The sequence below is a fragment of the Nycticebus coucang genome, chromosome 10 (genome assembly GCF_027406575.1).
Source record: "Nycticebus coucang isolate mNycCou1 chromosome 10, mNycCou1.pri, whole genome shotgun sequence".
In the NCBI taxonomy this organism is placed as follows: domain Eukaryota; kingdom Metazoa; phylum Chordata; class Mammalia; order Primates; family Lorisidae; genus Nycticebus; species Nycticebus coucang.
In genome coordinates, this window is record NC_069789.1 from 21,429,354 (window position 1) to 21,442,694 (window position 13,341).

Genomic DNA, 13,341 nt, shown 5'->3' on the forward strand with positions numbered 1-13,341 from the left:
CACCTAAAACCCTTAGAATTTACTGGCTTTTGTATGTCAAGGAGATGACACGTGGTGGGAGGGCTAGATAGCGTCAGGATGGGGGGAGTAGAGAATTGGAACTTTCAGACAACACCCACCTCCATCCCAGGGAGGGGAGAGGGGCTGGAGGTTGAGCTCTGTCTGTAATGGCTAATGATTTAATCAGGTCTATATAATGAAACCTCCATAAAAACCCTAAATGACAAGGTTGGAGACACTTCCAGGTGGGAGGAGACACCCAAACTCCAGAGGGTGCTACACCCAAGCCCCGTAACCCTCAACCCACAAGGACAGAGCCTCCTGCTCTTGGGACCCTTCCAGACCCTGCCCCTAGGTACATCTGCACCTCATTCTATCCTTTATGATAAATGTAAGTATAGTGTTTTACTGACTTCTGTGCTTTGTTTTAGCAAATTACTGAACCTGGTGGGGGTCATAGCAACCCTAACTTCAAGCAGTATCACATGAATCAGCAGCAGCCCTAACTTCAAGCCGTATCAGCAGAATTATGCTGTTGGGCACTCCCTTGGTATCAGACAATTGGTTTGGAAAGACATCAGACACTTGGTGTCAGAAAATAACCAAATGATACAAAAAATATAAAAAGCAAAGGATAGAGGACTACCCTTTCTAAGCTAAGTGAAAGACACTCTATACTCAATGGATAGAAAGAAGCAAAGGTTTTCAAAGGATTCTTTCAATTTTAAGATCTTTAAAAATAAAAATGCAAACAGAAAATTCATGAATTTCCCAACTTCTTTGCCAGAAACATCAGCTTTTTAACATGTACTTATGAAGAAACATAAAACAAAAACACGACTTTTAATTAGGAGATCTCTCTGTCATATAATTTTTAAGGTGAATTATACCTCCATTATTATTCTGTACTATTGTTCTCTCTCAAGAATCAGAAAACATTATGTTCAGAGTTGTTAATCATTTAGTCAGGAGTGTTAAAAATATTTATCTAAGGACCTTGTTTTGAACCAAGCGATAGGCCCCAACACACCAGATCAAACCAGAATGGTGTCACTCATACTGGTGTCATGTGATAGCACGGAATTTGAAAATGGAGAGTTTTCTAAAAATAGGAGATTCATAGCATTCAATCACAGGGGTGGGAGTGTGTCCAGTCAACCTGAGCCAGCACCATAAGGAAGTCCTCCCTGCTTTAATCCCATGAGGAAATTTATGCTAAAATGAGCAGTTCACATTTTGTTCCTCGATTCTGCTTTCTTCTGCCTTTTTTGTTGCAGGTTGGCCAGGGCTGGGTTTGAACCCACCACCCTCGGTATATGGGGTTGGCACCCTACTCACTGAGCCACAGGCGCCACTCTTCAGCCTTTTTTTTCTGCCCGTAACGCCCGTCTCTTCACTCCCTCTGCAGTGTCTGTCTGTTTCATAAAGGGAGACTGCCCAATTTATGAATCACTAATAAAAGCCAATTTTATCTTTACTCTCAATTTGTTAAAATTTTGTTCTTTGACAGGTAACAAGGTTAATAGTTAAAAAGCAGAAACAAAAAAGGATGGCAAAACCAAAACCAAGAGAATTCAGATGATTATGTAACAATCATTTGGTTATCTTAAATATGCTCAAGTGAAATTTTACATAGATCAGGAAAAGAGTTAAAGTAATGACAATACTAACTTATGCATAAGTTGTTGCTTACACTGATGAACCAAGTCTTGGCCCTTCTTGTATTTCAGGGACCAGGGGTCGGGCAGGGACCTGAGAAAATTTGAAATCCAACAGCTCACCCTGGATAGCAGCCAGTGGGGCAGTGTGCTGGAGTGCCAGTCCAGCAAGCTCACCTGAATCACACACAGTAGCGATGTCACCTGAGGTTTCGCTGGCAGAGACGGCTGTGACAGGGCTTTTGTGTCCTGCCAGACTTTGTACGTAGCACAACCTGAAAGACAAAAGATATGAATTTGCATGTAATTGGTCCACAGAATCATGTTCTCTTATTTTATAATTCTTTTTCTTAGTCCATGTACCTGTTACTCCTGAGGAGTACAAGCTTTCCTATCTGACCTTCTGGTTTCCATAAAATTACGAAGGTAATCATACTTTTAAGCATGCGTTTCAGGCTTGAAATTATATATTTAAGCATAGCTATTTCACATAGTAAAAACTGAGATATTAAAAATAGCTGTGTTTGAGTTGGAGACCTCTGTACCTGTTTAAATCCCATATGATGCAGGTTCCATCTCTGCTCACGCTTATCAGAATACTATATGGTTTGCAAACGCATAAGTTCGTGATCTCTTCTGTGTGACCATAGAGATGGGTCTGAGTCTCCATTTCTATCTCTGATGGCTGAAATTTAAAAATTAAGTAAAGTATAAGATAAAAACCATCACAGCAGAGTACCCCAGGATAGTACCTCAAAAATAACATAGCCAAAGTGATTCAAATATTCTTCTCCAATCCATATTTTTCAATCCTATCCAGTTCAACTTCTTTAAGAAGAAAACTAATAAGGAATTTAAGAAATTTTAAATTGCTCACACTTTCAACTTATATGCTTTTCAATTTTTGTCTATTCTTGCCCAGTCTTCAAGTACACGTGTTTTTATCATTGTAATATTGTCTTACAAATAATTTCCTATTTCATATTTTACACATTCTCTATTAACCATTTTCCAGTTTTGATACTATCTTCAAAATACAATAGAATTTCTGTGAGTTGACCGCCCTGGGGGCTGTACACACTGGTCGACATACTGAGGCGGTCAACATAAGGAACCAGGCCTGCTGTACTGACTGGCGTGTACGTGTGATGCCTGTCTGGTCTATTAAGGAGGTGGCCACTGCAGGGAAGTTGTCAATGATAGGGAAGTTGTCTTACTGTAATTCTGAATGGTGTTACAATATTCTGTAGAGATAGTACACCATAACTTACTTGAACATCCTTCCTTGACAGACATTTAACATTGTTTCCAGTTTTTTTAATTATAAATAATGCCATAAATTATTCATGTATAGAAGTTTTATTCTTCCTCTGAGTTATTTCTTTATAATAAATCTCCAGAATCCTACTAGTGGGTCAATGAATGTTAATAATTTTATAGCTCTTTCCAGTGAACTTTTAGAAGGTGTTGTACCAACTCATGCTGCTAGTGGTCCCAATGCCACTGTTACTTAACAGTATGAGCTGAATTTCTAAATCAAAGGCGGCAAAGTGATGCTCTGGGGTCCACACTGGCTCACAGGTGGTAGATATTCACAGAGGGTTTGGCTCCTGTTTATTATCATACATTACAATAGAACCTCTGTAAGTTGACCACTCAAGGGACTGTAGCGAACTAGTCCACCTATGGAGCTGGTCAACATAAGGAACTAGGCCTAGTATACGGACATGTACATGTGGTGCACGTCTGGCCTTGAAAATTAGGTCCAGAGGATCACCCGCCATCACGAACGACACAGTAACTATCCAGACCAGGAAGTTCATGACTAACCGACTACTTCAGAGGAAACAAATGGTCATTGATGTCCTTCACCCTGGGAAGGCAACAGTACCAAAGACAGAAATTAGAGAAAAACTAGCCAAAATGTACAAGACCACACCTGATGTCATCTTTGTATTTGGATTCAGAACTCATTTTGGTGGTGGGAAGACAACGGGCTTTGGCATGATTTACGATTCTTTGGATTATGCAAAGAAAAATGAACCCAAACAGAGACTTGCAAGGCATGGCCCGTATGAGAAGAAAAAGATATCAAAAAAGCAGTGAAAGGAACGCAAGAACAGAAGGAAGAAAGTCAGGGGGTCTGCAAAGGCTAATGTTGGTGCTGGCAAAAAGGCGAAGGACTAAAGACTCTACAGTGATGTTATCTGCAGCCATTGTATAGATTTTTCACAAGAAGATTAATAAAGACTTTTCATGTGAAAAAAAAGAAAATTAGGTCCACTTCAGGAGCTGGTCAATTACGGAGGTTCTAGTGCATTTAAATATTTCCCCTTCACAGAATATAAAAAAAGCAGAAGGAATAAGTCTAATAAAGAGCTATATCCTGACCACTCAGTTAAATCTTACTGTTTTATATTATCGCTTTACTTTTTAATTAATTAATACTAATTAAACCTTATATACACAACTTGTGTACTGTTCCACATCCTATTTCTTCTCCTTGTCAGAAGTTACTACTGTCTTAAATTTTGTATTTATGTTCTTATATACATTTTTATTCTTCTAAATACTAGATTATTTTTCATGTTTTTGAACTTGACACGTATATTATTCTGTAGGGATGTTTTGCATCATGCCTTTTTTTGTTCTATTGTTTTTAAAGTATATCTGTGTTGATATATTAGGTGTAGCTAATCTATCTCAACTGCCATATACTTCAGTATTATATTCATACAGAAATACATATTTTACACTTAAAGAATCAACAATGTAATGCCAGGCTTACATTCTTACTTAACAACTGACTCAGACTGTGTAGCTGCTGCCTGTTAAGCTGGGGTCTGGGACATCCAAATGAACACAATCGCAGGGGCCAGGTCAGTTTTTAACAAGGGCAAAAGGCTTAGGCCCGGGTCCCTGGGCCCTGTATTTAGATGGTTGTAGGTTAAGGGTAGAAGAATTAAAATGAAATAATGGTCAAGCATTTGTTAAGGAATGCAAAAAGGCAAGAGCCTGTTGCCTTAACCTTTAAAGCTATTAAGACAGCAAGAAAGGACAGAATGCTTGACTGGTTTGAAACAGTTTGCTAAGTCAGATTAGAATGTGTTGGAATAGACCAGTACTTTAGATTAGAAAGTAGTTAATGTTTGCACCCCCTCCACCCATGTTGATGTATGTTCTTTATTAAAGTCAATTTTAACCTAGTCCTTTTATCTACCTCCCTATATTTTTGTTTCCCCAGGCTTTGATGTTGACACAAGACCACTAGTGAGTATGGTCAAAGTTCCTCCCTTACTCTTGATGATTATAAAGATTATCTCGATGATTTCAGTATTATTTGAAATGTTAACATTATAAAGAACACAATCAAAACCCCATGTGGTTTTAGGTTGGCACATCCTTGCTCCCTCTTGGCATGTGAAACTGTTTGCCTCTCTGAGCCTTATAGATTATTTATTTGAAAATAACTTAATAGTTTATTTTTCGCACTGTACCCTTGCAATTTCATCCCCAGGAGCAGAATGACAACAGAGGGCTGCATTCTGGCTCTCTGCTTGTGACCCTCCCACAGCCAGGAGTCTGTAGGGCCATGGAGATGTGCCCAGAACCCTTTTCAAACCATGCTTTGGGGTATCTGGGATTGAGGAATTCCTTGCCCACAGCAGTCTGAGCTGCTTCATGCTTGAGCTCTAAAACATTTGAGTTTTTGATCTCCACATTCTAAATCTTTGAAAGTTTCCTAAGTTTTAAATAACAGTCAGGATTCCTTTAAATTATATTTCTTTTATTATAACTAAGTTTTAATTTTTTCATATATTCATGTCTTTCTTTACTTATAATTTCTTTATGTGCTTTGTTTTGTGTTTTTGTCACTGCCTTAAAAAAATTATTTTTAGGAATTCCTCTGTTTGCAGAACAGAATGCAAGTACCTTCCCTGTTTCTGCCAGGTGAAGAAGATCGCTGCTTCAGTTTAGGGCCTCCTTAAGGCAAAGTCAAGTCTTTAAGAATCCTGGACAACCTAGGGAGTTCTAACCTAGGCTGTAATTTCATGCAGAGTTGGTCTGATCCAACTCACCTTCATGCTGAGAGGACTGCCCTTTGGGGACCAGCTTTTTGAGGAGGGCTCCTTGGCACTCTCCAGCTTGCTCCATCCCTAGGTGTTGTTTTCTATTTCTTCTATAAACAAGCGTGTCCAAAGATAGTGTCAATGTTCTAGGAGTGACAACTGTCTTAAAGGCTAATGCTCCCTTTCTGCTTATTTACCTCTCTGGTTTGGTACTTTTTTACTAGCTTTTCAGCTCCATCATGCTTTTAAGACTTAAAAAACAAAACAAAACAAAACAAAACTGAGTGCCAGTGTCTTTTTGATAAAATGACTTCTTTTCCTTTGGGTAGATGCTTCGTAGTGGGACTGCGGGGATGGATGGTATGCTTATATTTCTTTGTGGAATCTCCATACTGTTTTGTACTAATTTTCAGTCCCACCAACAGCATGTAAGTGTTCCCTTTCTACCACATCTGTGCCAAAGTGTTGTCCTTTGACTTTTTAAAAGCAGCCCCTCTGACAGGGGCAAGGTGATTTCCCTTTGCGGTTTTAATTTTTTTTTTTTTTTTTTTTTAGTTTACAAAGATTTTATTCCTAAATGAATTATGAATAATTAAAACCATACTCCATTTGTTCAATATTGTTGTTAATTGAAAAAATTAAAGATGCATGTGCTGTAATGCGGTTTTAATTTGTATTTCCCTGATGGTTAGTGGTGTTGAGCATTTGTTTTTTGATCATCTGTGTATCTTTTTTACTTCTGTTCATGTCTTTTCCTGACTTCTTAATAAGGTTGTTTTTTCCTGGTGATTTGTTTGAATTCCTTGTAGATTCTGGATATTAGCCCTTTATCAGATGTATAGTTTGCAAATATTTTCTCCTATTCTGTAGGCTATTTGCTCTATCAATTATTTCCTTTGCTGTGCAGAAGCTTTTTAATTTAATGTTTATTGCAGCACAATTTATAATCACAAAGATGTGGGATCAACCTAAGTGCCCATCCATTCATGAGTGGGTTAAGAAAATGTGGTCCTGGGCGGTGCCTGTGGCTCAGTGGGTAGGGCGCCGGCCCCATATACCAAGGGTGGCAGGTTCAAACCCAGCCCCAGCCAAACTGCAACAAAAAAATAGCCGGGCATTGTGGCGGGCGCCTGTGGTCCCAGCTACTCGGGAGGCTGAGACAAGAGAATTGCCTAAGCCCAGGGAGCTGGAGGTTGCAGTGAGCTGTGACACTACGGCATTATACCGAGGGTGACAAAGTGAGACTCTGTCTCTAAAAAAAAAGAAAGAAAAAAAGAAAATGTGGTCTTTATATACCATAGCATACTACTTAGAGAAAAAGGAATGAAGTAATGTCTTTTGCAGCAACTTGGATAGAGACCATTATCCTGAGTGAAGTATCTCATGAATGGAAAAATAACCACCCATGTACTCTCTAATAGTTGAGGATTAACCGATGGGCACACGTGGACACAGAGAGATGTAAAGGTCATTAGAAATCAAGAAAGGGGAAAAGAAGGGATTAAAAACCTTTTCTTAAGTACAATGAACACCATGTGGGTAATGGCCACACTAACAGCCCTGACTTAAGCATTACAAAAGCTATCCATGTAATGAAAATATTTGTACCCCCTTAATAAAAAAAAGACTTAAAAAAAAACTAAGACAGGATCAATATATTTTATCCATATATTGATAATATATCAAAATATAAATATATATTTTATATTATTAAAATATAAATATATTTTAGTATATATTTAGTAATATATATATTTAATATATTATCTAGTCTTGTTTCAGGGGAAGGTTATTATGAATAACTCTTTTAAGACACAAGAAATTTCCTCACAGAATTTCTTTCTGGAATGCAATCCATTCATTCATTCGTCCAGCAAACACTGCTACATACCTAACTACTACGTGCCTGTCCCTGCACTAGGACTTGGGCAGAGAGATGATTCTTTTCTTCCAGGAGCTCCGTGGCAGTAAGAAGTGAGAAATCCAAAGTGGATTTTCACAGAGAACCTCAGAAACCCAGGACTCAGCCACTTCCTCAGGCTGGGGGTCAGGCAGAGGGAGTGAAAGCAGGATTCCGTGAGGAAATGGCATGTGAACTGAGGTTTGAAGAACTGGCAGAATTTACTCTGACAATGAAAAAGGACTGTCAAAGGGCATTCTGGGCTAAGGAAGCTCTAAGTGTGAGGAAAAGGAGACAGGAGGGAAAGGGGCACTACCGGGAGGGAAGTAAGGAGTAGGGAGAAATGGGCGCGGGTGGGGCAGAGGCCAGATCATGGCGGCCAGTGTGTGCCTACTAGCCTGCATTCCTCCTCCAAGCAATGAGGAGCCATTAAGTGATTTTAAAGAGGAGTAAAATGATCCAGTTGGCATTTCGTGAAGACTACTACAGACAGCCTGCAGGGAGAGTCACCCTCAGGGGTGTGAGACCGGTGGCCAGGCCCCCAGTGAGAAGGCCAGTGCAGTTATCTGGGCAGGAGCTGGTGAAGGACTAAGCTGGGACAATGGGAGATAGGTTTGACTCATTTTTATTTATCCTTCCAGGGAATTATTGTGATTCTTTAACACAAAATTCAAGTTTTAATTCTGGAAAACTCTGTCATTATCTCTTCAAATCCTGCCTTTCTTCCATTCTCTCGTTCTGTAACAATTAGCGGTGTCTGGACCTTCTCATTCCAGCCCCCACATCACCTCTTTCCTCATCTTTTCTTTTTAACTCTCAAGTTACGTTTGGTATAACGTTTTTCAGATCTGCCTTCCAATTCCTTAATCCTATAATCTGCTATTTGACAGGCCATTGCAATGAACCAGCTGGGACACCTTGGGCAAGTGACCAGAGGGATTAACGCTCCATTTCAGTGTTCTCATCTGGACGACAACACCTCCCTCAGAGGGTTGTTATGAAGAGTCAGTTCATCAGAGCATGTAAACAGTGTAGAATAATGCCTGATACAAAGTACACATTCAATAAATACTAATTACTATCTTTATTATTTCATTTCTGTTTTATTTCCTTCAGTGTTGCACTTTTAAATAGAGCAACTGCCTCCCAATTTGCTGAGTACAGATGAATGAATTGCCTTAACATCAAAACTAAAGTGAGGTTAGTGTTCTACTTGATAAATTACAAGTTTGGGATCTTCTGGTCAATATTTTCCTAAAACTTTGGGCCGCTCTCCTACCAACCACTGTCATTCCCATTCATTTCTGTAAATATATTAATGCACTGGAAAGAATGTAAGAGCACAGATTTATGGACCTGGCCTTCACCTTTTGCTCTGTGATGTGAGTAACAGTTACAGGGGGCTCTATAGTACCTTTTGACACTTTCATAAACTCTACACTTTAAAATGATGGCAGCAGTGTTACTAGACAATTCACTAATGGGCTAGAAACTAATTTCTAGTGGGTAGAGTAGGAATCTTGTGCAAACCTTCTTCTTTTAAATATCGTTTTTTAACGAAGCAATACTACCTCTAGTAAGCTACGTATATAGTCTTTTAACACCAGCAATTTATTTTTTTCTCTAACACCAGAGAAGAGAAATATAGGCGTTTATTTATATGAGGAGGATGTGGCCACATTATTTAATCAGTAAAATAGTGACACCAGAGCAACTATTTTATTTTTTATTTATTTATTTTTTTTTTGTAGAGACAGAGTCTCACTTTATGGCCCTCTGTAGAGTGCCGTGGCCTCACACAGCTCACAGCAACCTCCAACTCCTGGGCTTAAGCGATTCTCCTGCCTCAGCCTCCCGAGCAGCTGGGACTACAGGCGCCCGCCACAACGCCCGGCCATTTTTTGGTTGCAGTTTGGCTGGGGCTGGGTCTGAACCCGCCACCCTCGGTATATGGGGCGCTGGCGCCTTACCGACTGAGCCACAGGCGCCATCCCCAGAGCAACTATTTTAAAGTCAGTTGTAATTATTAGAAGGCATTTTCCTCTAATATGTAAGTTAGCTGATAGCTAACAATTGCATATAATAAGTCACGTTAGTCATTGTTACGTAGAATGCATTTTAGAAGCTACTATCTTAGGCAATTCAACAGAAACAGTGCTCAAAGTTGGGTATGCTATACCAGCTACGGAAGGTATTTCACAAGATCCCCGTGAAAACATTTTCAAACAATGATTTTGGCCACATCCCACATGGCACTTGTGAGGCCTGTCTTTGTATCAAAGCTAACGGAAAGGGGAACGTGGAACTTGAATACTTTTAAAATCACTGCATTTGGAGGCTTGGGAAGGTGTAGAACAGAAACTGGCAAGCATGAAGTGTTTCCTGCGGACTGCACAGATGCAGGGTCAAACTGCAACTGTACAGACAGCAGAATGGTGAGATGTTCCCTGAGAGAAAGTGACAGTGTCTATAAATTCCCCAAACCCTTGATCAGCACGCTCCATTAAAAACTATTCTGTGACCAGTTACTCCTCTACTGACAGCTTAACCTTACGAAAAAAACCTGTTAACACACAATTAAAAATGCAGACATAGGTGAAATAAGAACGGGGTGTTTACGCCTGTGGCTCAAAGGAGTAGTGTGCCAGCCCCATATGCCAGAGGTGGCGGGTTCAAGCCTGGCCCCTGGCCAAAAACTGCAAAAAAAAAAACCCAAACAAACAATAATACAACCATAGAGCTAAGTAGCAGTTTTGGCATTGTTTAAATAATAATCGTTAATTTCATGACTTCATTACCAAAAAACCTCTACAAAGAGAGGAAAATCTGCTTTGAGGCGAATAATATAACTGAGGAAGAAAGGTAAGCAGGATAAACCTTCACAAATCTACCAGGGCTTCAAAACTTAAAGAAGTGTATGTGTCTTGCTGTGTTTAAGTTTTACTGGCAACACCCTTGATCAGCACGCTCCATTAAAAACTATTCTGTGACCAGTTACTCCTCTACTGACAGCTTAACCTTATGAAAAAAACCTGTTAACACACAATTAAAAATGCAGACATAGGTGAAATAAGAACGGGGTGTTTAAAGTGCTGGGAAAAGCCAGAAGAAATAAAAAGCAAAAGATGAAGCCAGTTGTTAGACAGGTATTTATGTCACGGTGCAAAATGGTCCAAGCATGTGAGCTGACAAGGCCCTCGCAGCAGGGTTTGGAATAGATTTGTAGGAGAAAGGAAATAGAAGGGTGAACTCAGAAGATTAAAAGCAATGGCAGCCATGAATATCAGCAATGTTATACAGTTAACCTTCATTTTAAGTCTTTGGGGATAACAAGGAGAAAAAAGGAGATATTTGAAGAATCCTAACACTTTTCTGCTCAGATTCCTTAGCACTCTTTTTACCATGGCATATACGAACTTTGCCCTTGGCCTCAGTCTACTTTTCTACCTTGTTTTTGTCATCCTTTCCCCAATGTTATAGTCTAAACTACACATAAAACTATTTGCCTCCCTCTCATATTACCACGGCTTTAACCTCAGGCTGTTGTGTGAACTGGTTCCTCTACCTGCAACGTTCCTTCCTCTTTACTCCACTTGTAAAATGATTCTCTGAGATCCACATTTCAAGCTCCCTGACATCCGGGTGGCCCCTCATCTCTGTTCCTCCAACCTGTATGTGAGCTTTCCTTAGAGCTTACACTCCATTGTCCTGCAATAATCTGCACGTGCCTGACTCCTCATCCTGCCCTCACTGCGCTATCCTGTCTGGACAGCTGCAGTAACTACAGAAACCACTTCAGTCTGGTTCACTAACAAAATATAACAAAAGGCAACACAACCATGAGCTGTTATTCAGGGCAACAGATTCCCCGCTGGCAGGTCATGCAACCTGAGCGTGGCCTGAGGAACTAAGCATGTCTGACTATGACCCCAGAGCCTGCCAGAAACAAACAGACCCTGAGTACTGGGAGCAAGAGGGGCTGGACTGGGAAGCAAGCAGCGCCTCGTTTAGTGCAGTCTAAACTTAACAGCCAAGGACTCATCACTACCTGCGTGACCTGGCTAGGTGGCACCTCATGGCATTTTCTCATCTCTCCCACAGATTCTCTGTGCCCAGAAGACCTGCTACTCAGACTCCAGCTTGGGGAGACAAATGTAAACGTTGCCTCCTATCTCCTTGCCAGTCGACTTGCCACAAAACCTTTCCTTTTCTCAAAAGCCGGTGCCATAGTGTTGGCTTCAATATGTGGTAGGTGGCGAGCCCACCAGTTAGTGACAGCCTTCTCACGCGTGTCCGCCCCAGTCTCAGGCCCCTGGTGGTGTGCTTCCTTGCAAAATGCCACTGGATCGTGTCACTCCTGCTTAAACTACTTTAATGGCTCCCTGGGGATCATGGCAAAAGAACCTTAATTAGGGTTCAAAGGGAATAAATTTCTTCTAGTAAGTGGCAGAAATCAAGACAGACTACTTGGATTTTGCAGGCATTCACTTTACCCATTGACTATGGGAATGTGGAACATTGGGGTTCCTAAGCTTTCCAAGTTGCTAGGCTCTCGCGGTATACACCTAAGCATTCAGTTTGATACCGGGAATATAGGCGAGTGTCAAAATGTCATTAAAAAGCATAAATTCAAAACATACCGCAACTCAAAATACTGCCTCTAAAACTAACAAGTAGGACCTTTATAATTATTTAAAAAATTTTAATGATACTAATAAACCTGAAGAGTTAGATACACAGCTGTTCACATTTTAAGAGCTAATGTAGGGAAAGATTAAACTACCAGCATTTTAAGTTAATCTTATACTTCATAAAGATTTTCTTCCCCTCACTGACAAAATTCCCAGCTACCCACACAGAGAGCCCGGGACCTACCGTGCTGCTTGTAAATCTGTTTGTGTAGGCTGTGATGACACCACATTTGCTTCCAGTGAACAGCTGGCAGCTGTCAGGCACCCAAGCACAACTAGTCACCTTTGAAAAAAGACAAGTCAAAGATTATCATGTTTTAAAAGCACAAGAAATGCTTTTTTTCTGACAACTATTTTTTAAAAATCTCAAAATTTAATTTTTTTCTTTTGAGACAGAGTCTCACTATGTCACCCTTGGTAGAGTGTGGTGGCGTCACAGCTCACAGCGACCTCAAACTCTTGGGCTTAAGCAATTCTCTTGCGTCAGCTTCCTAAGTAGCTGGGACTACAGACACCCACCACGACACCCGGCTATTTTTTTTTTATTGCAGTTGTCATTGTTGTTTTGGCAGGTCCAGGCTGGGCTCGAACCCACCAGCCCAGGTTTATGTGGCTGGTGCCCCAGCCGCTGAACTACATACAGATGCTCTGCCAAGTCTCAAAATTTCAAATAAACATTTCTCTTGAAATGAATGAAAAGGTGCCAGATATACTAACAGACTATTCTGTAATTGTAAGCCAAACGTCTAAAGGTGGTTTCAAATGAAAATGTACTCTAAGGTGTGTCTATGATTTCACACACACACAAACCATGTACAGAGGATGCCCAAAAGTGTACATGCATTTCAAGAGAAAAAGCCATCCTGTTCATGCCTGTCACATGGTGACGCTCACCTTCATCTGATTAATGCCATCTTCTGAGTGAACGCCATACTACACATTGCTACCATAATTCAATTCAACTTCAAAAAGGAATACATGGATAACATCTCTTCAGATATGTACACATTTTTTGGCACTCC

The 13,341-nt window shown here is 40.3% G+C and overlaps 3 protein-coding genes across 11 annotated transcripts in view; 2 read left to right on the forward strand and 1 right to left on the reverse strand.

The window, feature by feature from the left end:
• Positions 1–8,722, forward strand: part of LOC128596361 (uncharacterized) — a 37,214-nt gene extending 28,492 nt beyond the window's left edge. The window contains exon 3 of the mRNA XM_053606027.1: positions 8,519–8,722. The gene's annotated coding sequence lies outside the window, so the exon portion shown is untranslated. The remainder of the gene's footprint in view (positions 1–8,518) is intronic.
• Positions 1–13,341, reverse strand: part of LYST (lysosomal trafficking regulator) — a 205,892-nt gene that overhangs the window by 4,793 nt on the left and 187,758 nt on the right. For all 9 annotated transcript variants that reach the window (XM_053605218.1, XM_053605216.1, XM_053605215.1 and 6 more), the window contains 3 exons: positions 12,504–12,602; positions 2,204–2,343; positions 1,836–1,933 (listed from right to left, as the gene is read on the reverse strand). In XM_053605218.1, coding sequence (XP_053461193.1) covers positions 1,836–1,933; positions 2,204–2,343; positions 12,504–12,602 — 337 coding nt within the window. The remainder of the gene's footprint in view (positions 1–1,835; positions 1,934–2,203; positions 2,344–12,503; positions 12,603–13,341) is intronic.
• On the forward strand, positions 3,443–3,906 carry LOC128595967 (40S ribosomal protein S24-like). The gene has a single exon (XM_053605219.1). It carries the CDS (start codon positions 3,480–3,482, stop codon positions 3,762–3,764), a length of 285 nt encoding a protein of 94 aa, XP_053461194.1. The 5' UTR covers positions 3,443–3,479; the 3' UTR covers positions 3,765–3,906.